This window comes from Oryctolagus cuniculus, chromosome 7, assembly GCF_964237555.1.
Source record: "Oryctolagus cuniculus chromosome 7, mOryCun1.1, whole genome shotgun sequence".
In the NCBI taxonomy this organism is placed as follows: domain Eukaryota; kingdom Metazoa; phylum Chordata; class Mammalia; order Lagomorpha; family Leporidae; genus Oryctolagus; species Oryctolagus cuniculus.
Window position 1 is genome coordinate 47,089,273 of NC_091438.1, and position 23,857 is coordinate 47,113,129.

The 23,857-nt window shown below is 54.6% G+C and overlaps 2 protein-coding genes across 8 annotated transcripts in view; one reads left to right on the forward strand and one right to left on the reverse strand.

Annotated features, from left to right (window-relative positions):
* Positions 1–9,654, forward strand: part of MINDY1 (MINDY lysine 48 deubiquitinase 1) — a 12,294-nt gene extending 2,640 nt beyond the window's left edge. For 2 of the 3 annotated variants that reach the window (XM_017345900.3, XM_070077720.1), the window contains 9 exons: positions 2,854–3,679; positions 4,040–4,097; positions 5,172–5,236; positions 5,546–5,704; positions 6,036–6,138; positions 6,350–6,492; positions 8,332–8,523; positions 8,791–8,946; positions 9,114–9,654. In XM_017345900.3, coding sequence (XP_017201389.3) covers positions 3,227–3,679; positions 4,040–4,097; positions 5,172–5,236; positions 5,546–5,704; positions 6,036–6,138; positions 6,350–6,492; positions 8,332–8,523; positions 8,791–8,946; positions 9,114–9,194 — 1,410 coding nt within the window. In that variant the 5' untranslated portion in view covers positions 2,854–3,226 and the 3' untranslated portion in view covers positions 9,195–9,654. Of the gene's footprint in view, positions 1–53; positions 131–2,853; positions 3,680–4,039; positions 4,098–5,171; positions 5,237–5,545; positions 5,705–6,035; positions 6,139–6,349; positions 6,493–8,331; positions 8,524–8,790; positions 8,947–9,113 lie in introns of all 3 variants that reach the window. The other variant, XM_070077721.1, reaches the window with a different exon arrangement.
* A 558-nt stretch (positions 9,655–10,212) lies between these two features.
* On the reverse strand, positions 10,213–19,473 carry ANXA9 (annexin A9). 5 transcript variants are annotated; one of them, XM_070077731.1, is made up of 14 exons: positions 19,351–19,424; positions 18,808–18,874; positions 18,270–18,360; positions 17,997–18,093; positions 17,454–17,548; positions 17,166–17,279; positions 16,844–16,934; positions 15,671–15,750; positions 15,459–15,518; positions 13,147–13,231; positions 12,947–13,042; positions 12,791–12,849; positions 10,854–10,976; positions 10,213–10,606 (listed from the first exon to the last, which is right to left on the reverse strand). In XM_070077731.1, exons 3-14 carry the CDS (start codon positions 18,342–18,344, stop codon positions 10,544–10,546), a joined length of 1,038 nt encoding a protein of 345 aa, XP_069933832.1. In that variant the 5' UTR covers positions 18,345–18,360; positions 18,808–18,874; positions 19,351–19,424; the 3' UTR covers positions 10,213–10,543. The 5 variants fall into 5 exon arrangements, with proteins under 5 accessions (XP_069933832.1, XP_069933834.1, XP_069933833.1 ...); XM_070077733.1 differs by having other exon boundaries at positions 18,817–18,874; positions 19,351–19,406; XM_070077732.1 differs by lacking the exon at positions 18,808–18,874 and having other exon boundaries at positions 19,351–19,473.
* Between the last annotated feature and the right edge of the window lie 4,384 nt (positions 19,474–23,857).

Sequence of the window (23,857 nt, forward strand, 5' to 3'; positions counted from 1 at the left end):
GGGGAGGAGCTGGGGCTATTTTAACTCCCTCACCCGAACGATAATTACCATAGGATAATTCCAGCTGGAAAGAAAGTATAGGATTTGAGGAGCTGAAAAGGAGGAGGGAAAGAATGGAATCCCGACTCACGTGAGTGCCCTCCCCTCATCCTTTCCTACTCAAACAGTCCACGCCTTTGCCTCCAGGAGAGCACCTTGTCAGTGCAAGCCCTCCCCCTGTCTCCTAAGACTGAGCCCACTTAGCTCTGCACAGTTCCTCCTGAGACCCACTCCCTTGGGTGCCTGCCACACCTGCTTTCTTGGGGCCTCTCCTGCTGGCTGGCTAGGTGCCCAGCCCCCACTTAATTACTGATCATTTTTAGCAGTGTACAGAAAAGGTAAGAAATGAGCCGTGCTTTTCTTTGAGCTTTTTTAGATGTTACCAGGCTCCGGCCTCTGTTCGGAGGCTCACCTAAGTGTCATTCAGGAGGGGAGGGAGGAAGCAGAGAGGCCTCGAGGCGATTTCTGCTGCTCTCTTCCTAAATTATAGCATGCAAATGAGATGCAGCTAGCATAAATTATACTTGAATCAGGAGAGTGATCAATTTGGGCGCAGGCTGATTTTACCTGAGCAGTTTTATTGTTCCTCAACTCATCTCCTGGGCCTTCTCCCAGCCCCAATTTCCTGAAGTTTCCTTAGAAGGAGGCATAGTCTCAGGTTAGCAGGAAGCTGCAGAAAAAATTTCTAACTAGTTTAATTTGCCCCCTTTTCTTACTCTAACTAAAGAGAGGAGAGAGGAGCAAAGAGATTCAAGGGAAATGTTTCCCAGTGGGCAGGGCGTGTGGCTTTTTATCATTTGCTGTCCCTGTGTTAATTAAAGGTCTCCCATAATGCAGATAGAGATCAGGTTAAGCAAGTTTGCTGTTCACATCTAAAATGACCTGACTGTAAATAGACATAAAGTACAGGAAAATGTAGAAAGGGCATTTAAAAAAAATTAAGTTTGTTTGAAAGGCAGAATGATAGAAGGAGAGAGAACTCTTCCAGCCATTGTTTCACTTTCCAAATTTTTAGAACAGCCAGGGCTGGGCCAGGTGGAAGCCAGGAACTCTATCTGGGTCTACCTCCTGGGTGGCAGGAACCCAATTCCCCCTCTCCCCCCTATCCACTGCTTTCCCACACCCATTAGCTGAATCAGAAGCATGGAGTACTGAGACTCCAGCACACCCTCCCGCATGGGATGTGGGCATCCCAAGCAATGCCCAGCCCAGAGAGGGTGTTTTTTTTAAAAGATGTATTTATTTATCTGAAAGGCAGTTAGAAAGGCGGCGGGGCGGGGGGGGAGAGGCCTTCTATCCACTGGTTCACTCCCCAAATGGTCACAACAGCTGGAGCTGAGCTGATCCAAAGCTAGGAGCCAGCAGCTTCTTCAGGGTCTCCCACACAGTTGCAAGGGCCCAAACACTTGGGCCATCTTTCACTGCTTTCCCAGGCCATAGCAGAGAGCTGGATCGGAAGTGGAGCAACCGGAACTTGAACCGGTGCCCATATGGGATGGCAGCGCCACGGGAGATGGCTTTACCTGCTATGTCACAGCACTGGCCCCAGAGGACCAGTAAATATTGTAAATCAATAACCAGCATTTTCATATTCCATATAAATAGAGGGAAAGAGAATATCTCTAGGTTGAGGCAGAGTTTGGAACCAGGAACAGAAGTTACGTCTCATCTCCAGGCTGTCAAAGGAAGCTTGCTGGAAGAATTTATGGGAAATGGAGCTGGCACTGTGGCCTTTTAGGTTAAGCTGAAGTCTGCAACACTGACATCCCATATAGGTGTGGGTTCAAGTCCCACCTCCTCTGCTTCTGATCCAGCTCCTTGTAACATACCTGGGAAAGCAACAGAAGATGGCCCAAGTGCTTGGGACCCTGCACCCGCATGGGAGACCAGGAGGAAGCCCCTAGCTCCTGGCTCCTTGCTTTGTCCTGATCCAGCCCTGGCCATTGTGGCCATTTGGGAAGGGAACCAGAAGATCTTTCTCTTCTCTTCTCTCTGTAACTCAGCCTTTCAAATAAATAAAAATAAGTATTTAAAAAAATGCTTTAAAATATTTTTAAAAAAAGATTTATGGGAAATGCTTTTGGTGCCTCTAATCCGAAGTTACTTTTCAGAGCAGCCTCTGATTCAAGGCCCCATGACCTACGTTTCCCCCTCCAGCCTGAAGGAAGCCCCTCCTGGTGGTTTGGGATTGTGTAAGCTTCAGTAGAGTCCCCTGAGAAGAAAGATTTCCCCTTCCTCTCCAGCTTGTCACCCTTATTTATCGAGTTACAGAGAGAGGGGGAGAGTCAGAGATCGTTCATCCACTGGCTCACTCCCCACGACTGGGCTGGGCCAAAGCCAGGAGCCAGGAGCCTCTTCTGGGTCTCCCACATGGGTTCAGGGGTCCAATCATTTGGGCCATCTTCTACTGCTTTCCCAGGCATATGAGCAGGGAGCTGGATCGGAAGTGGAACAGCCAGGGCTTGAACCAGTGCCCATATGGGATGCTGATGCTGCAGTGCTGACTTTCCCTGCATCAGCCTGTCAGCTTTAGGTACGCCATACCTAGCCCTGCATCCTCACTCTTCACCCCAAGCATTCTGTGACTATGAAAGTTTTCCTCCTCGGTGTGAGGTAGAGAGGTGTGCGTGTGCGTATGCTCAGGATGGATCTACAAAGGGGCAGAGACGGGGTCCCCGATGCACTTCATAGCTAGAGAGCACCACGTTAACCACATGCCATAGTAACCTGTCTTTCTCCATCTCTTCCCTACTGCCATTCTGCTTTGCCTTCTCCCTCTCTCTCTTCTCCATTTCCTGTCATTATCTATTTCAGGGAAGCTGACTCCATCTCATGTCTTCAATCTCAGCAGAATCGTCCCTTCCAAGCCTGGAAGCCACATGCCCTCACGCCCTTGTTGGTCCCATCTGATCACAGCAACTTACAGGTGGAGGACTCAGCCTAGAGCCCTTGCGTTGCCAGGAGCTGAGAGAGGCATGTACTGCCCGTAGCCAGGAGTGACTGTGCAGACGCAGCCAGCCTGCCCTACTGCCTTCCTATTCCAGGACTTTTCTGGCTCCTTTGCTATCCAGCTCAATGGTTTTCCTCTAATTGGACAGTACCTTCCTTTGCCTACCAAGCCTGGCTTGGGCAAATCCTTGAGTTTGGTGAACGACTTCATTGCCCCCCAGCTGCCGTCTTTCCAGCCATGGAACCCCGTCATCCTGAGCATCTGGCCCCTGATGAGGCTAGGACAGCAGAAGCAGTCACCCCCACAAACCCGGAGGTGCTGCCAGGGCCAGATGAGCACTGCCAGGACGCAGAGGCCAAGGAGGCTGAGAGGGCAGCTGGAGAAAAGGAACCAGCAGAGCAGGCTTTGCTACCTGCCCAGGGCGAGGATAATCTGGAGTCCCCCCCACCTGAAGATAGCTCCAGTCAACCTGGGCCAGCCCATGAGACCTCACTTGAGATAGAGACAATAGGGGCGTGCTCCAGGCCCCAGGAGCTCCCCCCACCCCCCAGGGCCCGCCGGCCTGAGCTCGATTTCTACTGCGTAAAGTGGATCCCCTGGAAGGGAGAGCGGACGCCCATCATCACCCAGAGCACCAACGGCCCTTGCCCTCTCCTGGCCATCATGAACATCCTGTTTCTGCAGTGGAAGGTAAGAGCGTGTTCCGACGGGGGCTCAGGACATAGTGGGCTGGCCTCACCTGACCCACCCCTTGATTTCTCTCAAACCAGTTAAAACTTTCCAGATTTTTCTCTGCATTTCTCCCGCCTGATGTTCCTAAAACATAGAAGAAAAGATCTGTCCTACCCCTGTGTCTCCTCCTCTCCAGAAGATGGGAATGCCTTGCAGTGTTTCCCATTCGTCCTCTTGTTCCAGTTGCAAGCCATTCTTCTCTCCTCTCCTCTACCTCTGGCCCCTGTCCCCCAGTGCCCACCCTGCCCTGCTGTGGGTTCCTCCTCCAGCGGTATGGGGAGGGGGAAGCACACACACGCTCAGCCCTTCTGCCTTCAGGTGAAGCTGCCCCCGCAGAAGGAAGTGATCACCTCAGAAGAGCTCATGGCCCACCTTGGTGAGTGACTGGGTCTTCAAGAAGAGTTACCCCAGGGGGTCCAGAACTAGCCATTCAGCCAGAAATCCAGACCATAGAGGGATGCCCGTTTGGGGCTCTGAAGTTGCAGATGGGTCAGGGTCCTTGGGGGTCTCTCTGCAGGGCTGGATAATGAAAAGCAAAGGTCGGGGGCGGGTGTTGTGGCACAGCCAGCATTCCATACTGGAGTGCGACTTTGAGTCCCAGCTGCTCCACTTCCAATCCAGCTTCCTGCTAATGCACGTGAGAAAGCTGTGGATGATGGTCCAAGTCCTTAGGTCTCTGCCACCCATGTGGGAGACCAGGATAGAGTTCCTGGCACCTGGCTTCAGCCTGGCCTAGCCCTAGCTGTTGTGGGCTTTTGGGGAGTGAACCAGTGGGTGGGAGACTCTCTCTCTGTCTCCCTCTCTGTCACTCTGCCTTTCAAGTAAATAAATCTCTTTTAAGATCTATTTATTTATTTGAAAGGCATAGGCAGAGAGAGAGAGAGAGAGAGAGAGAGAGAGAGAGATCTTCCATCTGCTGGTTTACTCCCCAAGTGGCCACAATGGCTGGAGCTGGGCCAATCCGAAGCCAGGAGCCAGGAGCTTCCTCCGGGTCTCCCACAAGGGTGCAGAGGCCCAAGGACTTGGGCCATCCTTTGCTGCTTTCCCAGGTGCATTAGCAAGGAGTTGCATTGGAATTGGAGCAGCTGAGATTCCAACCGGTACCCATATGGGATGCCAGCACTGCAGGCGGCAGCTTTACCTGCCGCTTTACCACAGTGCCAGCGCCTCGAGTAAATAAATCTTTAAAAAAGAAAAGAAGGGTCAGAGCGTCAGGAGTCCTGGGTTGTAGCCCCAGCTCCACCCTTAGCTTTAGTGCATGACCTTGGATGGGCCCTCTCCTTGGTGAGCCCACTTCTCCCCCTAAGAATGAAGGGTCTGCATTAGACTGTGAGGTCTCCCCAGCTCTGACCATCTGGTCCCGTGACATTACCCCCATTCTCCAGGGGAAGGGGAGGCTGAGCTTCAGGGCTGATTGGCAGGCAGGCTGCTAAGGGCTCCCGTTTTATAGGAAACTGCCTCCTGTCCATCAAGCCCCAGGAGAAGTCAGAGGGACTTCAGCTTAATTTTCAGCAGGTGAGGAAAGGTTGTGGACAGAGGGGCTGGCAGCTTTGGAAGGGGACGCCGGCAGCTAGGAAGAGAGGCCTTTCTGCTCTTCGCAAGAGGGTTCCTTGAGCCACGATTTCCTTCTGCAACAGCAGCACGACAGGATGCCTCTGTCCTAGGAAACGGGGCTCACCCAAGGGGAAGAAGGGTTGAGGCGAGGGGGTGGGTGGGCGGGGCTTGCTATAGGAAGACCCGGGGAAGGAAAGCAGCGAGGAGCAGTGGGAGCCGCGTGGTGGGAGGGGAGGCTAGAAGAGCCGTCCTTTCCTTTTCTGCCCCCAGAATGTGGACGATGCAATGACCGTGCTGCCCCGCCTGGCCACAGGTCTGGATGTCAATGTGCGGTTCACAGGTGTCTCTGATTTTGAGTACACGCCCGAGTGCAGTGTCTTTGACCTGCTAGGCATCCCTCTGTACCACGGCTGGCTGGTTGATCCACAGGTGAAGGCGGGAGGACCCCAGTGACTCGTAACCTGAGAGAGGCAAAACTGTGTGTGTGTGTGTGTGTGTGCGTGTGTGTTGGGGAGGGGAGTGGGGAAGTCGAGGTTAGATTGGCGGGGGGAGGGAATAGGGTTTAGAGACTGGACCCAGTGCAGAGCAACAAGAAGTCACATGCTCATAGGACTAGTTCTTTAGACATCAAAAATTCAGAAACTTTTGGTCAAGGGTTGCAGTCCTTGTAGGTTTGGTTCATTTCCTTCCTTCAAAAACAACCCAGGTTTTTTTTTTTTTTTTTTTTTTTTGGCTCCACCCTACCCTCCTACCTCTACAGAGCCCTGAAGCTGTGAGTGCAGTTGGGAAACTGAGTTACAACCAGCTGGTAGAGAAAGTCATCACCTGCAAACACTCCAGCGACCCCAACCTGGTGACAGAAGGTGACATTTGCTCCCTGCTCATGGACCTTACGTGGAGGGAGGGGTGGCTGCCTTGGCTGCTCAGGAAGTTCCCGTGGAATGAATGACTCCACCCCGGCTTCCAGGAAGGGGCTTCAAAGGGAGGACGGTGCCTAGGGCTCCTGACAGGGGCCTCTCCTGCTGGGACTTTGGATTCGAGCCAGGTGCCCCCCATCCCGGGTCCTCCCCGCAGGCCTGATCGCCGAGCAGTTCCTGGAGGCCACGGCAGCCCAGCTGACGTACCATGGACTGTGTGAGCTCACAGCAGCGGCCAAGGAGGGCGAGCTGAGCGTCTTCTTCCGAAACAACCACTTCAGCACTATGACCAAGCACAAGGTGAAGAGGGCTCGGGACTGGGGCATTGGCGAGCAGTCTGCCTCAGGCCTGTGTTCCCCTGGTCAGGGTCTCACTCAGGCTGAGGAAGATGTAGCCATGGTAGCAAAGGACCCCTCAGTCCCCTGGGGTTGGCTACCTTGGAGGTTTCTTCCTCACTCGCTGCAGGCCCGCTGTAGATTGGCCATGGTTCTGTCCCACACCGTCCTTACGCAGGGACTCCAGCTGACAAAGGAGCCTTTAGCTGGACTATGTGAGGGAAAAGAGAGGCCTTCTATGTCCTCACTGCCAGTGCTTCTGTGTGGAAAGGACGCATGGCCTTTCCGGCCACACTGGGTAAGCCTTCATCCCGTGTTGGAGAGCTGGCTCTGCACTTCCAATTCAGCTCCCTGCCCGTGCACCCTGGAGGCAGCAGAAGGTGGCCAGAGTGCGTGGGATCCTGACACCCACATGGGAGACCTGGAAGATCCTGGCTCCTGGCTTCAGCCTGGCCCAGCCCTGGCTGCTGCGGAAATCTGGGGAGTGAACCGGCAGATGGACAATCTCTCTCTCTCTCTCTCTCTCTCTCTCTGTCATTCCACCCTTCAAATAAATATGCGAATCTTTTTTTTTTAAAGGATAAGTTTACTTTTGTGGAAAGAATTGAAACCCATGCACGTAAGGTTCATGAAAAGTGCATGTTATGTAAGAACCATGCTTGGGTTTCAAGATGTTTCTTCAACAAAAGACTTTCTCTTTGTTCCAATTTCATGAGCTTTTTGACGTATCTTTGTGTGAACCTTTTCCATGAAGTGGCAGTGGCAGTTTTGAATTTTGAACAGTCTTCCAAAGTTAGAAAGCGTGGAGATGTTCTAGGAATTGAGTTAACGAGGAAAAGCTCTATGGTTCTCAAAGGATTTATTCTCATAGCCATCAGGTGAGCCCAGAGAACCCTGGGAAACAGCAGGAAGCAGGAGCTTTGCTTTTGTATTTCAGCAGGTGTTGGGGGAAGGAGAGATGTTATTTGCTAGTTTATTTCCCAAATGCCCACAGCAGCCAGGGCTGGGCTCAGCTGTGTCTGCAGCCGAGAGCCAGGAACACAATCCATGTGGGTGGAAGAAACCGAACTACTGGAGCCATCACTGCTGCGCCCCAGGGTCTGCATTGGTGGAAAGCAAGAGTCGGGAACTGAACCCAGGCACTCTGCTGTGGATCTGGGCATTTCATTTTATTTTTTAAAAAAGATTTTGTTTATTTAAGAGGTAAAGTTACAGTCGGAGAGAGGGAGAGACAGAGAGAAAGGTCTTTTGTCCATTGGTTCACTCCCTAAATGACCACAACGGCTAGAGCTGGGCCGATCCAAAGCCAGGAGCCAGGAGCTTCTTCTGGGTCTCCCAAGCAGGTGTAGGGGTCCAAAGACTTGGGCCATCTTCTACTGCTATCCCAGGCCATAGTAGAGAGCTGGATCGGAAGTGGAGCAGCCAGGACTTGAACCAGTACCCATATGGGGTGCCGGCATTGCAGGCAATGGCTTTACCCACTATGCCACAGCGCCAGCCCCTGCCTGGATGTGGGCATTTTAACTGCTGGACTAAAAATCCTATCTGGGAAGCAGGATCTTGTGTGGCGCCCAGCCCTGAGGCCGCCACACTTGACCAAAAATGCCTGCCATACTCACACCCGACTGGACATCCACTGACACCCACGGTCCCACATACTTATAAAAGGTCTACACTGACATGTTCCAGCTAGTGTGCCGGCTTACTCAAATGGTGTCCAATCGTGACTCTCGGATGATCTGTGGCCAGTAAACTGCCCCAGTATTGCTTAGCCCACCACTTAGCTGCGTGTTTTCCTTTGCAGAGTCACTTGTACCTATTAGTCACCGACCAGGGCTTCCTACAGGAAGAGCAGGTGGTTTGGGAGAGCCTGCACAACGTGGACGGCGACAGCTGCTTCTGTGACTCGGAGTTCCACCTAAGTCACTCCCTGGGCAAGGGGTCCGGAGCACGAGGTGGGAGCAGCTCCCCAGAGAAGCAGCTGCAGGTGGATCAGGTGTGTGGGGCCCTCGGGGTAGGCACAGACAGCCTTTGCCATAGGCGAGCTGCGTGCATTTGATCATCCGGAGGCCACAGCATATAGCACCCACGCCCCTTTGCTCTCTGTTACCATTGGCGCCACGAAGAATGCACTTGGCTGTGTGCTTTGCTCTGGAGAGAGGAGCTGCAGAATTTCAAGAATGGGGAAAAACTGGCTTGGAAACCCAACCCGAACAGCCATCCTCCCAGGCCGGAGCCCACCTAAAGCTCTCACTCTCTCTAGGACTACTTGATCGCCCTGTCCCTCCAGCAGCAGCAGCCGGTGCCGCAAGGCACACTGGGCCTCAGTGACTTGGAACTGGCCCAGCAGCTTCAGCAAGAGGAGTATCAGCAGCAGCAGGGGGTTCAGTCCCTGCAGCCTCGGACCCCCGTCCCACAGGTGAGCCCCACACACCAGCCCTCCTAGTTTCCCCTCAAGGCACTTCTCAGGCCTGTCCCTGCCCCCCCAACACCCCTTCCTATCTTTCTGTGTCCACTGTACCTCCTTCCTACCGGAATCTCTAGCCTCGGGCTCTCCTGTGATGACCAATCCTTACGTCCCAACAGGGCAGAGGAGCCGCATCGGGCCGGCCAGCCGGGGAGCGGCGGCAGAGGCCCAAGCACGAGTCGGACTGTGTGGTGCTGTAGCTCTACCCGCGGCGTGCGGCTGAGCCATCCCTGCCTCTCGGGGCGATGGCTCCCAGGCTCACTCTCGGACCTCAGCCCCTGAGATCCGCTGCAGGCTAACTTATTTATGCACCGCGGGCGTCCCAGCAAGTGGTGAATGCCAAGGTCAGGCACACTCATATCCTTGCCCTCACATGCTGCCACCTTCTCTTCCTCCCGTCCAGGGCAACACCAGGGTGGGTGGGGTGAGGACTTCTGGTTCCCACCTGCCTTGCCCAGAACACTCACACAGATATGCAGACTCAGGCTCCACGGCGAGGCGCCCTGTCTGGAACGCATCCCCCTACCTCTGCTCCCTGATTCCCCTGGGCACTCCTGGCTCCCCAGCAGGCCTGTCTGTTTCAGGGTCTGGTATGGGTTTCTAAGTCCCTTGTTTGTAATGCCTTCCTAGGGGTTGGGGAATAAATCTTCTTTGCTGAGATCTACTGTTTGCCATACACGGGGTGGACTAGTTGACCCAACTGAGGAATGCAAAGGAAGGTGTGGTGGTTGAACAGGTGGAAGCAGGCTGCCTGTCGTTTCCAGCAGGACCAGCAGGGGGACCCCACGCCTGCCTTTTCTCTTGTCTGTGTTCCAGTGTTTCTGTGAGAAACAGTGCTCCCACAGGAGGTGGGTGTCGGAATCCCTGTGTGGACAGGTGAATGTGGGAGTTGTACTCGGAGCAGGGCCAAGACTTCCCCGGCTGGGGAGGGCCACTGGACCCTCCGCGTGCTTCCAGGTCCATACTACTGGGCCTTTGCTACCTCTGACCATTCCTGACTTGCTCTGGTGCCCGTTTCTCGATTATTTTGCCTGTAGTTTCCTGGGGAAGAGAGAATAATGAGAGGGGAGGGGAGGCCTGAGGTGGGGACAGCACAGGGCTAAAACAGGATTCCTGTTGAATGGCCCAGCGCACATCAAAGGTGCCTCCATGGCCAGGGCCTCTTCCTGGCCCGTGTCCTGCTCCACCCAGACTTCAATCAGGGAACACAAACAACAGTGACATTTGCCAAAAGAATTCAAGAACCAGTGAGACATTCTGGCCAGGATACCAGAAAGATGAGAGAGGCAGAAACTGCCTGAAAGCCCCCATCAGCCCCCCACCTAAGACCGAGTGGGGGGTGGGGGGAAACCTAGGCTAGACATCATTTTGAGATAAAAGAGATCAAGAGATTTAAAAGAAAGGTGGAGTTCCACGCTCAGCAGGAAGCTGGATCCCGAGGTCCTGGGCAGGTGGGGGTGGGGGGCCCAGCTGGTCTCCCGCAGGCTTCTCCGCACATGGGATTCTCAGATCCTTGAAGGCTGCGTGGGGTGGAGTGGGGGCTGCGCTCTCACATGTCTTCAGCCCTGCACAGGGCCAGCAGCGCCGGGCGGCAGTCCCCCTTCACTGCATCCTATGGCGGGGGGAGGGGGGGCAGGGGAGCCAAGTGTTAGCGAGGTTCACCACCACCACGGCCCGGCCCGTGACTCAGCGGGGTGGGAAAGAGCCTCCCCAGGGTTTGGGGTCCTGCATGAAGTGAACCAACGACTTGTGAGTCCTACGTGACAAGAACACGTAGTTTTGTACAGGGAGTGTGGGTAGATGTGAGGTGTGAGGGGGGAGGCTCCTGGGCTCCAGGTTAAGAACTAGCCAAGTTTCACCTGGAGAGAAGAGTAGAGGGACTTCCCAAATTTCTTCTTGAACTCGGCTCGGATACTCAGAAGGTCAGTTTCACTGCGAGAGATGAGGATGCGCGTCAGGGCTTGATAATTGGGCTCGGCTTCCTAGTAGAGAAGAAACAGGCTGGGGGTAAGGACAGTGAGAAAGTGGGATTCTCACGGAGCACGCTGGCCTCTGAGGGTCATCGCAGGGAGTGAAGGGGAGGTGGGCGTGGAGAGAGGGAAGAATACTCAGATATTATCTCTGGGCAAAAAGCTTCTTTGTCGCAGTCCCAGCTTCCCCGAAGGTGATGCGGGAGGAAATATTGGTCTCTGTGGGGACAGCTCCAGTATTGCTTCCCCACACCTTTCCCGGCCCCTACCCGAGAGCCTGGCTTCTCCCTTGCTGGGCGGTGGACGGCTCCAAAGACAGACACATGAGGGAGACTAGAAAAGACTTGCTGCCAGGGCTGGCGTTGTGGCGCAGTGCCTGGTTCACCCCTGGGGACGCCGGCATCCCAGATCAGAGTGCCTTGGTTTGAGTCCTGTCTGCTCTGTGTCCCATCCAGCTTTCTGCTGGTGCGCACCCGGGGAGGCAGCAGGTGATGGCTCTAGTACTTGGGTCCCTGCCACCCACAGGGGAGATGGAGATGGCCCCACCCTGGCTATTGTAGGCATTTGAGAAGTGAACCAGCAGCTAGAAGATCTCTCTCATCTGTCTGTCTCTTTTCCTTTAAACCAAATGAAAATAAGTAAGTAAAGGAGGGAAAGAAGGAAGGAAGGACTTGCAGCCTATAAAGGCCACCAGCAGGGCCGGTGCTGGGGCATAGCAGGTTAAGCTGCGGCCTGCAGGGCCTCCATCCCTTATGGGTGCTGGTTTGAGTCCTGGCTGTTCTACTTCCAATCCAGCTCTTTACTCATGTGCCTGGGAAGGCAGCAGAGGGTGGCCCAAGTCCTTGGGCTCCTGCCCCCATGTGGGAGACCCAGAAGAAGTTCCTGGCTCTTGGTTTCAGCCTGGCACAGCTCTGGCTGTCGCAGCCACTTGGAGAATGAACCAGTGGACTGAGGATCTCTTTCTCCCTCCCTCTCTGTAACTCTGCCTTTCAAATAAATAAATACATTTTTTAAAGTATAATGACCTACAGTCGAGGGGTGTGGCTGGATGGTAGAACAATGCAGGTGGATACCATTAACAAGGCACGATGGCTTCGCAACTTCTCTGCAGAGAGCTATTCTATCGGCCAAAATGGTAACTACTTTTATCTTTTCCTGCTTCTTCAAGTAGTTTCTTTAACTTGGTAGGTTTTTTTTTTTTCTTTATTGATAGGTTTTGGAGGCCAGTCCTACTAACAGGAGACCTAAGCAGAATGACTAGGTCCTGTTGGTGGAATTATTCAAGCCAAGGCCCCCAGTTTGAGTATGGACAACAAGGGACAAAATCTGACCAGTGTGGAGAGCACTGATGTGACCGCTGACAAGGAGTTGACCCAAGGCAGGCAGTGTTCTGAATCATAAAGTTTAGCAGGGGCATTGTACTAGCTGTGTGACCTTGGGTTAGGCAGTGTACCTCTGTGTCCCAGATTTTTCACGGGAGGATTAATTGAAATGTGTGTAACCCTAGCACACAATGAGCACCTTAGTAATGCTGGCTCTTGTTATTCTTGCTGGTGCCATCAGCCTCGCCATAGACAACAGCAACTAGACAAAGCCCTGCCTTCCAGAGCAAATTCTTACCTATACGTGGCCAGCTAGGCCTTAATGAAGCCAAAGCTTTCGCTTTAGTGCACTTAGGGGTCCAACTGAGTTCTCTACCCTCAGCAAGACTGTTCATAAGTTTAGGGAAAAATGAGATTTTTTTTTTTTTACATTAACAACAACCTGACAATGTGTCTGTCCTCAGATCTTGTCCCAAAGAGAGGGAAAAGGGGCGCCCCTCTCACCTGGAGGGCTTGATGAAGTTTCTCAGCAAAGTAGAGTGGTGTGTTCCTGACCACCGAGGCTGGAAGCACACAGCGGGGGACCGAGGGTCACAGGCAGGGAGTAGCTCCCCCCCCCCCCCCCCCAGATATCCCCGCATTCCCAGAGCAGGTGCCTACCGAGGCTGAGCAGGGCCACCTGGGTGTCTCCATGGAAACGGCTCCGGACAGCATCCTCCAGCCCCTGCCCGGTGCCTTGGTGGTACTGTTCAAACACTGCAGCAGGGACAGGGTGAGGAGCACAGACCCGGAGGGGCCCTCCCCACAACCTGCTGTGGAGTCGCCCTCAATACAACCAGGGGGACAGAGGCTGTGCGTACCTCGAATGAGGTGCTCGGGGTTTCTCTGGGTGAAGATTCGGACCCATGTCCCCTCGCTGTGGGGTCCTTGGTCCTGCTGTAAGGCCTGGTGGAAAGGAGGAAGTGTGGGGGGTGAATCAGCCACACTGGGACCCAGGGAGCCCCAGTTACAATGTTCCCAGAATCTATCGCCATGATGATCCAAATGGGATGAAGGGTGGACAAGGTTATTGTAACCAGTAAATTAGTTGGTTTTATTTATGCTTTAAAAAGAGAAAGAAGGGTAGGTGTTGTGGCACGGCAGGCTAAGCCGCATCCCAAATCAGAGCGCCCATGTTACAGTCCCCGTTTCTGCTTCAGATCCAGCTTCCCGCTAATGAACACCCTGGGAGGCAGCAGATGGCGGCTCAGGGGCTTCAGGCCCTGCCACCCTGTAGGAGACCCCAGTGGAATTCAGCTCCTGGCTTTGGCCTGGCCTTGCCTTGGCTGTTGGGGGCATCTGGGGAGCAAACCAGCAGATGCAAGATCTCTCTCTCTCTGTGTCACTCTGCCTTTCAAATACATAAATGAATAATTTTTTGAAAAATGAATAAAATAAAAAAGTAAAGAAACAAGGCTACCAGGCCCTGCCCATATACTCCAGGATCTGGAAAAATCCCAGTCCCCAGTCCCCAGTCCCCAGGGAACTAAATAACCCGCGGGTGGCTTCCCCACCCCAGTGCCCCTGAGGGAGCTTCTCTGATGAGCTCGGAGGCCGGCTAGTGAAGAGGCCTGTGCTGTGACAGAGCCAGCGCCTGCCACTCATCACGTCCCCAAGGGCAGCAGGGTTGCAGGAGGAATGAGCACACAGGTCACAGGCCCCAAGACGTGGTAGAGGCTTGTGTCTTTTTTCTTTTTTTGAAAAGCTTTTTGGCGTGACCGCAGCGCGCCAGCCGTAGCGGCCACTTGGGGGGTAAACCAATGGAAAAGGAAGACCTTTCTCTCTGTCTCTTTCTCTCTCACTAACTCTGCCTGTCAAAAAAGAAAGAAAGGAAGAAAGAAAGAAAGAAAGAAAGAAAGAAAGAAAGAAAGAAAGAAAGAAAGAAAGAAAGAAAGAAAGAAAGAAAGAAAACCTTTTTGGGATTGGTGCTGTGGTATTGAAGGCTAAGCCTCTGCTGGTGTTGCCGGCATCCCATATAGGTGCAGGTTTATATCTCGGATACTCCTCTTCCAATCCAGCTCTCTGCAATAGCCTGGGAAAGCAGTGGAAGATGGCCCAAGTGCTTGGGCCCCTGCACCAGTATGGGAGATGCAGGCTTCTGATTGGCCAAGCTCCAATCGTTGCAACCATTTGGGGAGTGAAGCAGTGGATGGAAGATTCTCTCTCTCTCTCTCTCTCTCTCTCTCTCTGTAACTCTGAATCTCAAATAAATAAAATCTTTAAATTTTTTTTTTTTAATTTGAAAGGCGGAGTGACAGAGAGATATTAGGACTGGTATGGCGTAGCAGGTTAAGACTCTGCTTGCAGAAAAAAAAAAAAAAAAAAAAAAGGATCTGCCTGCGACTCTGGCATGTCATATGGGCGCTGGTTCCAGTCCCGGCTGCTTCACTTCCAATCCAGCTCCCTGCTAATGTGCCTGGGAAGGCAGCAGAGGAAGCTCCAGACTTCTGGCTTTGGCCTGGCCCAGTCCTGGCCATTGTAGCCATCTGGGGAGAGAACCAGCAGGTGGAAGGTTTTCTTTCTCTTCCTCTCTCCATATCTCCTCTCTGTAACACTGCCTTTCAAATAAATAGATATAGCACATTTAGGCCAGGCCAAAGCCAGGAGCCAGGAGCGCTTCTTCCAGGTCTCCCACGTGGGTGCAGGAGCCCAAGCACTTGAGCCATCCTCTGCTGCTTTTTCAGGCACATTAGCAGGGAGCCAGATCAGAAGTGGAGCAGCCAGGACACAAACCAGTACCCACATGGGATGCTGGCATCGAAAGCAGCAGTTTTACCTGCTATACCACAACACTGGCCCCCCAAAATAAAATCTTAAAACTTGCACCCCCTGCTTCACTTTCCAAATGCCTGCAAAAACCTGGTCTGAAACCAGGAGGCTGTAACTCCATCTGTGTCTTCCACGTGGGTGGCAGAGACCCAAGCACATCATGAACCATCATTTGTTGCTTCCCTGGTGCATTAACTGGAAGGTGGATCAGAAGTGGAGCTGCCAGGGTAGGGATGGGGAGACTTGAACCAGCCCTCCAATGGGGGTGGGGGACGGGGATCGGGGGCCTCCCAAGCAGCAGCCTAGCCCGCTGTGCACCCAAGCACCTGCTTGTGGCTGTGCCAACTCCTAAGCCCTAGCTCACCTGGGCGTCCTGTTCTGCCAGGTTGTAGTCAATGACTCCAGAGTAGCTCTCACGGCCCCCCTGGGAGAAGAGACTCTCTTCAGGAGGCTTTCTTGAAGGGCAGCTTTCCCCCTGCAGCCCGGCAAGCCTAAGCCTGCGCTCCCCTAAAGCCCGGCTGTCACTCACTATGCGACTCCTGGTCTGCCTGTCCCTTGCAGACCAGACCGCCTCACCTTGGCCAGGGCCAGCAGCAGGTCCCGCAATGTGCCGCTGGTCTCCGACTTGATGTCCTCCTCTGCCTCCACCTGGAAGTCTGGGAGGGGTCCTGGTTTTTGCTAGTGTAGCGCACCCCAGGGCAGCCCACCCCGCCCTGCTCCAGAGCTTGCTGGAAGCGCTGGTTTCCCAAGCACCGTCCTGGCAACCCTGAAAGCCCCTCTAAGCAGGGAGGTAGGCGTGGCCTCATTCCAAGCACTCCTGCCAGGCAGGAGGCATCCTTGCAGTGTAAAGGGGGCCCAGACCCAGATGATGAGGTCGGGTTGGAGGGGAGGGAGAGTGTGTGACAGGTGGGATGGGAAGGAGGGAAGGACAGGGAGAGTTGGTGTGGTGCAGTGGGGGGTTACGGTGCCCCCTGCAACACCACAAGAGTGTCAGGTAGAGTCCCAGCCGCTCTGCTTCTGATCCAGCTCCCTGCTAATGCACCTGGGAAAGCTGTGCACCCTGTGGGAGACCCAGATGGAGGTCCAGCCTCCTCAGTTCGGCCTGGCCTAGCCCAGCCGTTCGGGAGGTGAACCAGAGGGTAGAAGCTCGCTCTCTCGCTCTCTCTCTCTGTAACTATCTCTCTCTCTCTGTAACTATGCCTTTCAAATAAATGAATCTTCAAAAACAGGGAGGAAGGGAGGAGAGGGATTAAGAACACAGGCTGAGATTTCAACATCAAAGACAGAGGGGCGGGGAGGGGTGAGATGAGGCTGGGAGACCTGGTCCCAGATCAGGGCTGAGGGATGCGACGGCCCGGCCCACAGGGGCGACACCAGCACTTACAGGGAGCTTCGCCCTGCCCCCCGGCTGCCAGCGCTGCAGTCAGCTTAGCCTGTGGGGCGATGGCAGAGACAGCAAGGGGCTGAGAAGGTGACATGGGCACCTTGGGACTGTCAAGGCGCCTAATGTGGTTATGACTTTGCAATCTGCCCCGGAGCCCCAGACAACAGGGTTAGTCATTGTTTTTCTTTAATAATCACATCTGGCCCTCTCCCCTGGGGAAACTGAAGCACTGGTGGAGGAGGGAGAGCCCCAGGGAACAGAACAGCCAGGTTCCCAGGTGGCTTGTCGGGAGCAGAGGGGACGGAGGTGTTCTAGGACGGATCCTTCTCCAGCTCCTGGGGGCCCCCACCCCGCCATATTCTCACCACGTTTGTAAACCGCCAGGCATTCCTGCAGTCGGGCTGGGGCTCGGGTGGCGAGAATTTCCGTGGCCACCTCCTTAGCAGAACCTGAGGCCTATAAGAAATTGGGAGGCTGCTCTGAGACCAGGCCACATGTGTCATCAGGGTGGCAGACAGAGCTGGCCTCTGCTCCATCTAAGGGTCCCTGTGGGCTGGCTCGAGGAAGCCTCTGCCAAGACCACCCTCTGGAGCCGTCAAAGGCAAGGAGGCAGTCAAGCCCTGTTCCTCCCTCAGGGGCGTCCTCAGCCCTCAGCACCCCCTCCAGCAGGTGTCCTCCCCCCACCACCTTCAAGGCTGTCCTCAACTCCTGGGCGTCCAGCTGGGCTGCAGGCTGCAGCAGAGCCACCACGATCCTCTCCAGGTCACCGCAGAGTGCCGCCTGCAGGGACTTCAGCAGCTCCTGCAATAGACACTCCCCACAGGAGAGGCCCCAGCCGCATGGCAGGCCGGGAGAACATTGGCTGTTCCAGCTCAGGCCGGAAGCCCCAGCCCTGTGATCCGGGAGGCAGAGGCTGGCCTCAGCTGCTGTGGCTGTCCTGCAGCCCTCTGCGCCTAGGAAGTCGGGGCATCTCACCTGCTGGGTGCGCTCCTGGAAGGTTCTGGAGATGAGCTGCCTCTGCTCTCTGCTCCGATTGGTCAGCACTTCCACAATGGCGCCGTGGTCCACCCCTAATCGGAGAGAAGGGCGGGGCTGTACTCAAGGTCTGTACAGTGCTGGAAGCCCCAACTCCCGGCAGAAGACTGCGGGGCGTAGGGGAGAGCTCAGGAGGAGAGGATCAGCACGCCTCCTTTCCATCTTGGGAAAAGATGCAACCAAAACACCAAAACAGCACGCAAAGCTGGCCCAGGGTTAAGCCACGGCGGCCTGGTGTGAAATGACTTCTTGGGGTTGGCTGACTGAGGGCGTGAGCTGTGTGACCTTGGGCGGGCCTCCAAACCTCGCTGAGCCCTGGTTTCCGGACCTGGAACGTGGATGTGAAGTCTTACTCATTACTCACCGGGCGCTGTGGAGGTGGGGAGCACACACCCACCGCGGTCCTGACACCTTACAAGCATTCCCCACGCTGCTAGCTCCTCCCATTGGCCGGTTCCCCAAGGGCAGAGGGGCGGGGCTCACCTTGGCCTGCGATGGCCCTCAGCAGCCGCTGCACGTCCTTGTCCACGCTGAAGCTCAGGAAGGTCCTGAGGACGCCCAGGGTGCCCCACGCCGCAGTCTGTGGGGGCGCAGGGCGACGGGGACATCCCGGTCTGTGCGAACCCCTCCTCACGCCCCAGCCAGGCCCTTGGCACAGCCTCAGGCCTGCTCTCCATCTGCCTATCTGCCCACCCGCACCTCACAGCCCCCAGCATGTACATTGAAAATGGTCCCTCAAATCCCAACAGCCCCTACCTTGCTGGCAAGGCCCAGGTGGCTGAGGATCTCCTGGGTCAGGGTTGGCGCCGGCTTCCCGCTGCTCGCAGACATGGTGCTGCGGGCTAGCCTGGGGAAGCAAAGGGGAGCAACTGAGCAGGATGTCCCAGCCTCTCCACTGGGGTGGCTTCAGGACCTCAGACCCTGCCTGTTCCTGCCCCTGCTGGCAGGAATAAAGAACTCAACCCACTTAGTTAACAGGTTCAGGAGCCAGAGCTGGAGCAGGAGAGGAGGGGACATGGGTCCCAACATCCCTGTGGGAAGCAGGGACCCTCGTGGGAGGTGTCAGGATCAGGCCCAGCCAACCCTGGGCACCCTGGGGCTGTCCCAAGGCTCTTCAGCCCTGGGTGAGGTGGACGCCCTCCCTTCCTGGCCTGGCTGGGTCCTCCTGGAGGAGCACAGAGGTATTGAGGTGAAGTGAAAGGATCAAGTACAGTGGGGTACAATGGGGTGAGAGGCAGCTCCTAGCGGCACCTCCCTGGGGCTGGTGCTATGGAGTAGCAGATAAAGCCACCACCTGCGACACCTGGGCACTGGTTAGAGTCCCAGCTGCTCCTCTTCTGATCCAGCTCCCTGCTGATGGCCTGAGAAAACAGTGAGAGATGGCTCAGGTGTGTGGGCCCCTGCTACCCATGTGGGAGACCTGGAGGAAGCTCCCGGCTCCTGAATTCAACCTGACCCAGCCCGGGCTGTTGTGGCCATTTGGGAAGTGAACCAACGGATTGAAGATCTCTCTCTCTCTCCCCCTATTTCTCCTTGTAACTCAGCTTTTTTCAAATAAATAAAACAAATCTAAAATAAATAAATAAATAAAAGCACCTCCCACCACCTGCTGCCCAGGCCTAGAAGCAAGGCCAGCACCTGTCAGCTTGTCTGCCTTCTACTCTGGGGTCTCGAGCTGGAATGGTTAGGTGAGCAGGTGCAATCTCCAAGCTGGCGAAAGTGTTGTTGTTGGGACACAGGTGCCTGTTCAAGACAGCAGGCACTCTCTTGTTGGAAAAGGAAGGCTCATTCCTCCCCGGCCCCCACCCCAGCATGCAGGCCCCGGCCCAGCACTTACCCAGAGGTGCGAGGGGTGAGGCGGTGTTGGTGTAGTGGCCGGGTGGCAGCTCCCGTGTGGCCTGGGAGAGGTGAGGGGGCGTGGGCAGCTGGTCAGATGACCTCCTTGCAGGGCAGAGCAGCTGTTGTCTGGGGCTCTGGCCCCTCCCACACGTGGGAGAAGACCAGGCTGTACCAGGTCTCCTTCATGCAAACACCTCTCTGCTCGCATCTAACCTCCCAGGCACCGGGCTCAGCTGGGCTCAGCCTCTCAGCAGCTCAGTCACACAGAGGCGCCTTTGTGCAGTGCTGTCTCCCTGTGGGGCCAGGTGGGACCACAGAAGCCTCGTTCCTGTCCAGTTTCTGGCCTGGCTCTGCCTCTGACTCCAGCTGCCTAAGGGGGCAGGTCAGACAGGCTCCGGGCCGGGCTGGATTTCAAGGTTGATAGAGAAAAACCTGTTGGGGCACATACTAGCAGGGCACCCCAGCCTGCACCCCAGAGGGGGTCCCAGCCCAGAAACTCCCTTGCCTTTTTAGAACCAGCCAGCCAGCCGGGTGGGGAGGGTGAAGGCACTGTTTGTGTCTGTGGCGAAGGAAGGCACAGGTATTTGGGGGTGGGAACAGAGCAGCCAGTCAAGAGAAAAAAATGCAGAGGGTGTTCCCGGAGGATGGGCGCACCATGCTCCCAAGAGGCAACCCCGAGAAGGGGGAGGCTCCCTGGGCCCCGGTTTCCTCCACTCCTTCTGCAGCCTTTTGGCTGCCAGGGCTCCCTGGCTGCTGTAGCTGTGGGTGATGCAACCCCAGCAGCTGGGCAACAGCTGTGAGCGTGCGGAGCGGCAGGTGAACAGTTCTGGGGAGCCGCCCGCCTGGGGCCCTGAGCTGCTGCTGCTCAGACCTCGCAGCCGGCTCCCTAGGGTCTGGATGCAGCCTCTTGTCTCCCTGGAGAGGGCATCCCATGGGGGCTGGGCACAGACGCTCCAGAGCTGGCCCACTCCCCATCACTCCCCCAACCCAGGCTTTTACTCCAACCTCCCCCTGAGGTGCCACCCAGAAGAAAGACACCTGTGGGAGTGATCACCACACCCCACTTTTCTGTCCCGTTAAAGCAGAAAACACGCACCAGTCTTTGAATTGCCGAACGCAGGACAGGTCTGCAGCTCTGCTCTGTGACCTTAGTTGGTCATCTCAGCTCTCTCAATGGGAATACTGGGTGAGGTGAGACGGGGGACCTGCTGGGGCATCTGAGGGTTGATCGCCTGGGAGGATTAAGTGAGGTAATGTGGGGCCGGCACCATGGGCTCACTTGGTTAATCCTCCGCCTGCAGTGCCGGCATCCCATATGGGCACCGGGTTCTAGTCCTGGTTGCTCTTCTTCCAGTCTAGCTCTCTGTTGTGTCCCAGGAGTGCAGTGGAGGATGGCCCAAGAGCTTGGACCCTGCACCCGCACAGGAGACCAGGAAGAAGCACCTGGCTCCTGGCTTCGGATCAGCACAGCGCTGACTGTAGCAGCCATTTAGAGAGTGAACCAATGGAAGGAAGACCTTTGTCTCTGTCTCTCTCTGTCTATAACTCTACCTGTCAAAAAAAAAAAAAAAAGTGAGGTGATGTGTGTGATGGTAGAGAAAATGCCTTGTAAACTAGGGGTGTTCAATTAAGTAAATAAAAATGCAGGACACCAGTTAAACGAGAATTTCAGAGAAACAATGAAAACAATGTTGGTATAAGTATAACCCAAATACCTTCTAGTCCCGGTCGGGGCGCCAGATTCTGTCCCCGTTGCCCCTCTTCCAGGCCAGCCCTCTGCTGTGGCCAGGGAGTGCAGTGGAGGATGGCCCAGGTGCTTGGGCCCTGCACCCCATGGGAGACCAGGAGAAGCACCTGGCTCCTGGCTCCTGCCATCGGATCAGCGCGGTGCGCCGGCCGCAGCGCGCCAGCCGCGGCGGCCATTGGAGGGTGAACCAACGGCAAAGGAAGACCTTTCTCTCTGTCTCTCTCTCTCACTGTCCACTCTGCCTGTCAAAAAACAAAAAACAAACAAACAAACAAACAAAAAAAAAGTATAACCCAAATACTTCACAGAATGTATTTATGCTAACAAACGATTTCTTATTTATCTGAAATCATAACCTAAATGCATCCTGTGTTTTACCTGGCAACACACACACACACACGGGACTCAGTCTCAGCATGGTGGCTAAAAGCAAGGGTTCTAGAGCAGAATTCTTAGAGCCAGAATCCCAGCTTTCTGTGTGACACTGGGCAAGCGCCTTGACCTTTCGGTGCTCAATTTTGTCATTGTCAGAAGAGATGATAGGGGGCCTATGTTGCGTTCCATTTGGGAGTGCTGGCTCAAGTCCCGGCTGCTCTGCTTTTGATTCAGCTTTCTGCTAATGTGCCTAGAAAAGCAGCAGAAGATGACCCAAGTGCATGGACCCCGAGTGACAGACTGGGATGGGATTCCTGGATCCGGGCTTCAACCTGGCCCAGGCTGGCTGTTATGGCCATTTGGAGAGTGAACTAACAGATGGAAAAATCTCTCTCTCTCTCTCTCTGTCTCTCTGTCTCTCTGTCACTCTGAATTCCAAATAAATAAGTAACTAAAAACCACAGAGATGAAAACACTATTTATGTTATAGGTTTTTGAGAGAATTACATTAATACATACAAGGCATTTAGGAGAGTGTTGGACACAGAATCAAAATGTTCTGAAATAAAAATATATCCAGAGGTTAACTGATATTTAACTTAAACATGGTTGCAATGTTATTTTTAATGGTAACTTTTATTGTCCAGTCTTGGCTCTTCCTTGCCAATCCCCGATCTGGCCACAAGAGGGCATCAGCAGCCCCTGAACCTCTCGAGCCCTCTAGTGGGCACTTGAGGCCTTGGCTACATTCCCAGATCCAAAGGGGCTCTCTGGATCCACTTGTTGCGAAGTGCATCCTTCCGAGGACATTGGGTTCCTGGGTGGACTTGACGAGAGGGCAGCGTCAGCCTCAGTGTTTATCTGCTCCGGGCTGCAGGGGTGGCGGAGCTGTGGACACGCGCAGGGCACTCTTCACCAGTTAGGCTGGGTCACCAAAGTTCAGCAGCTGCCTGGCCCAGGTCCCCGTGCCCTGGGCTTTCTGAACCCTTCAGGGTCTCTTCTGGCTATGTGTGCGGAGCTGGCTTAGGAGGAAATGAAGGGAGGGTCAGGGTTCTTGTTGGTCCAGCCTGAGCCTCTCCGAGGGACTGCTGGTCTACCTACATGGCTGAACTCCGAACCTGGAGTCGTGGGCAGAAGCCCAGTCACCTGGCAGAAGCGACGCGCTCGCAGCCTGGGTGTGAGGAGTGCTTGTGTGTGCGAGGCATTCACAATTGTTCCACTGACACCTGGATGGACTCTCGGGCCTTTTATCTCTGGGTTTTGCTTTGTTCAGTTCCAGGGCGACTGTGGTTGTTTTCAGATTTGCTAATCACCTTCCACCTCCCTGCTCTATAATTTGAGAGTTGGAGGAAATCTGAGATGATCTTATCTGTCACCCTTTCATTACCGACTCAAGGAAGGTGCCAGGCCAAAGACTTGGAACCAGAATCCAGGCTTCCTAACCTTTCCTTGGCGTTTTCTTTGTCACTCGGTGACGGCAGGTTGACTGAAGATCTCTCTTAGTGGAACACAGGGGAAAAACCCCAATAGATGGCGCCTCGGCTGTCGACTCACGGACAGGTCTTCAACACTCAACCTCATATTACATTTCTTTCTTTCTTTTTTTTTTTTTTTTTAAAGATTATGTATTTATTTGAAAGACATGAGTTACAGAGACAGGTAGAGACAGAAAGAGAAGTCTTCCATTTACTGGCTAACTCCCCAAATGGCCACAAATGCTGGAGCTGGGCTGATCCAAAGCCAGTAGCCAGGAGTTACTTCCGGGTCTCCCCCATGGGTGCAGGTGCCCAGGAACTTGGGCCATCCTCCGCTGCTTTCCCAGGAGCATTAACAGGGAGCTGGATTGGAAGAGAAGCAGCTGGGCCATGAACCAGAGCCCAAATGGGATGCCAGCACTGCGGGCCAGGGCTTTAACCTGCTGTACCATAGCGCCGGCCCCCTCATATTACTTTTCTGCAAATGCTTTGCATTGCAGACTTCAGAGTACATAGAAATTCCTTCTATTTTACCTCTTCTTTAAATAAACATTTATTTATTTATTTGAAAGGCAGCTCAACAGACGGGGAGGGGAACACACATACACACACACACACACACACACACAGAGAAGGAAGGAGAGAGACCAAGAGAGAAATCTTCCATCTGTTGGTTCAGTTCCCAAGTGGCAACAATAGCTGGGGCTGGGCCAGGCCTAAACCAAGAGCCTAGAATTCCACCTGGGTCTCCCACACAGGTGGCAGGGACCCAGGTATACCTGGGCCATCTTCCGCTGCCTCCCAGGCACATCAGCAGGAAGCTGGGTCAGAAGCAGAGCCACCGGGATTCAAGCCGGCGCTCTGGCATGGGATGCAGGCGTGGTAAGTGGTGGCCCAACCCACTGTGT

Bases quoted from the DNA above. Each gene is read 5' to 3' on its own strand.
- ANXA9 (XM_070077732.1), bottom strand. From the start codon at position 18,344: ATGTCTGCGAGCAGCGGGAAGCCGGCGCCAACCCTGACCCAGGAGATC. The intron at 17,280-17,453 runs GTGAGATGCCCC...TGTCTATTGCAG, and splicing joins TCCAGGAGCGCACCCAGCAG to GAGCTGCTGAAGTCCCTGCA. The intron at 15,519-15,670 runs GTGAGGCGGTCT...CTCTTCTCCCAG, and splicing joins TGCTGCTGGCCCTGGCCAAG to GGGGGCCGTGAGAGCTACTC.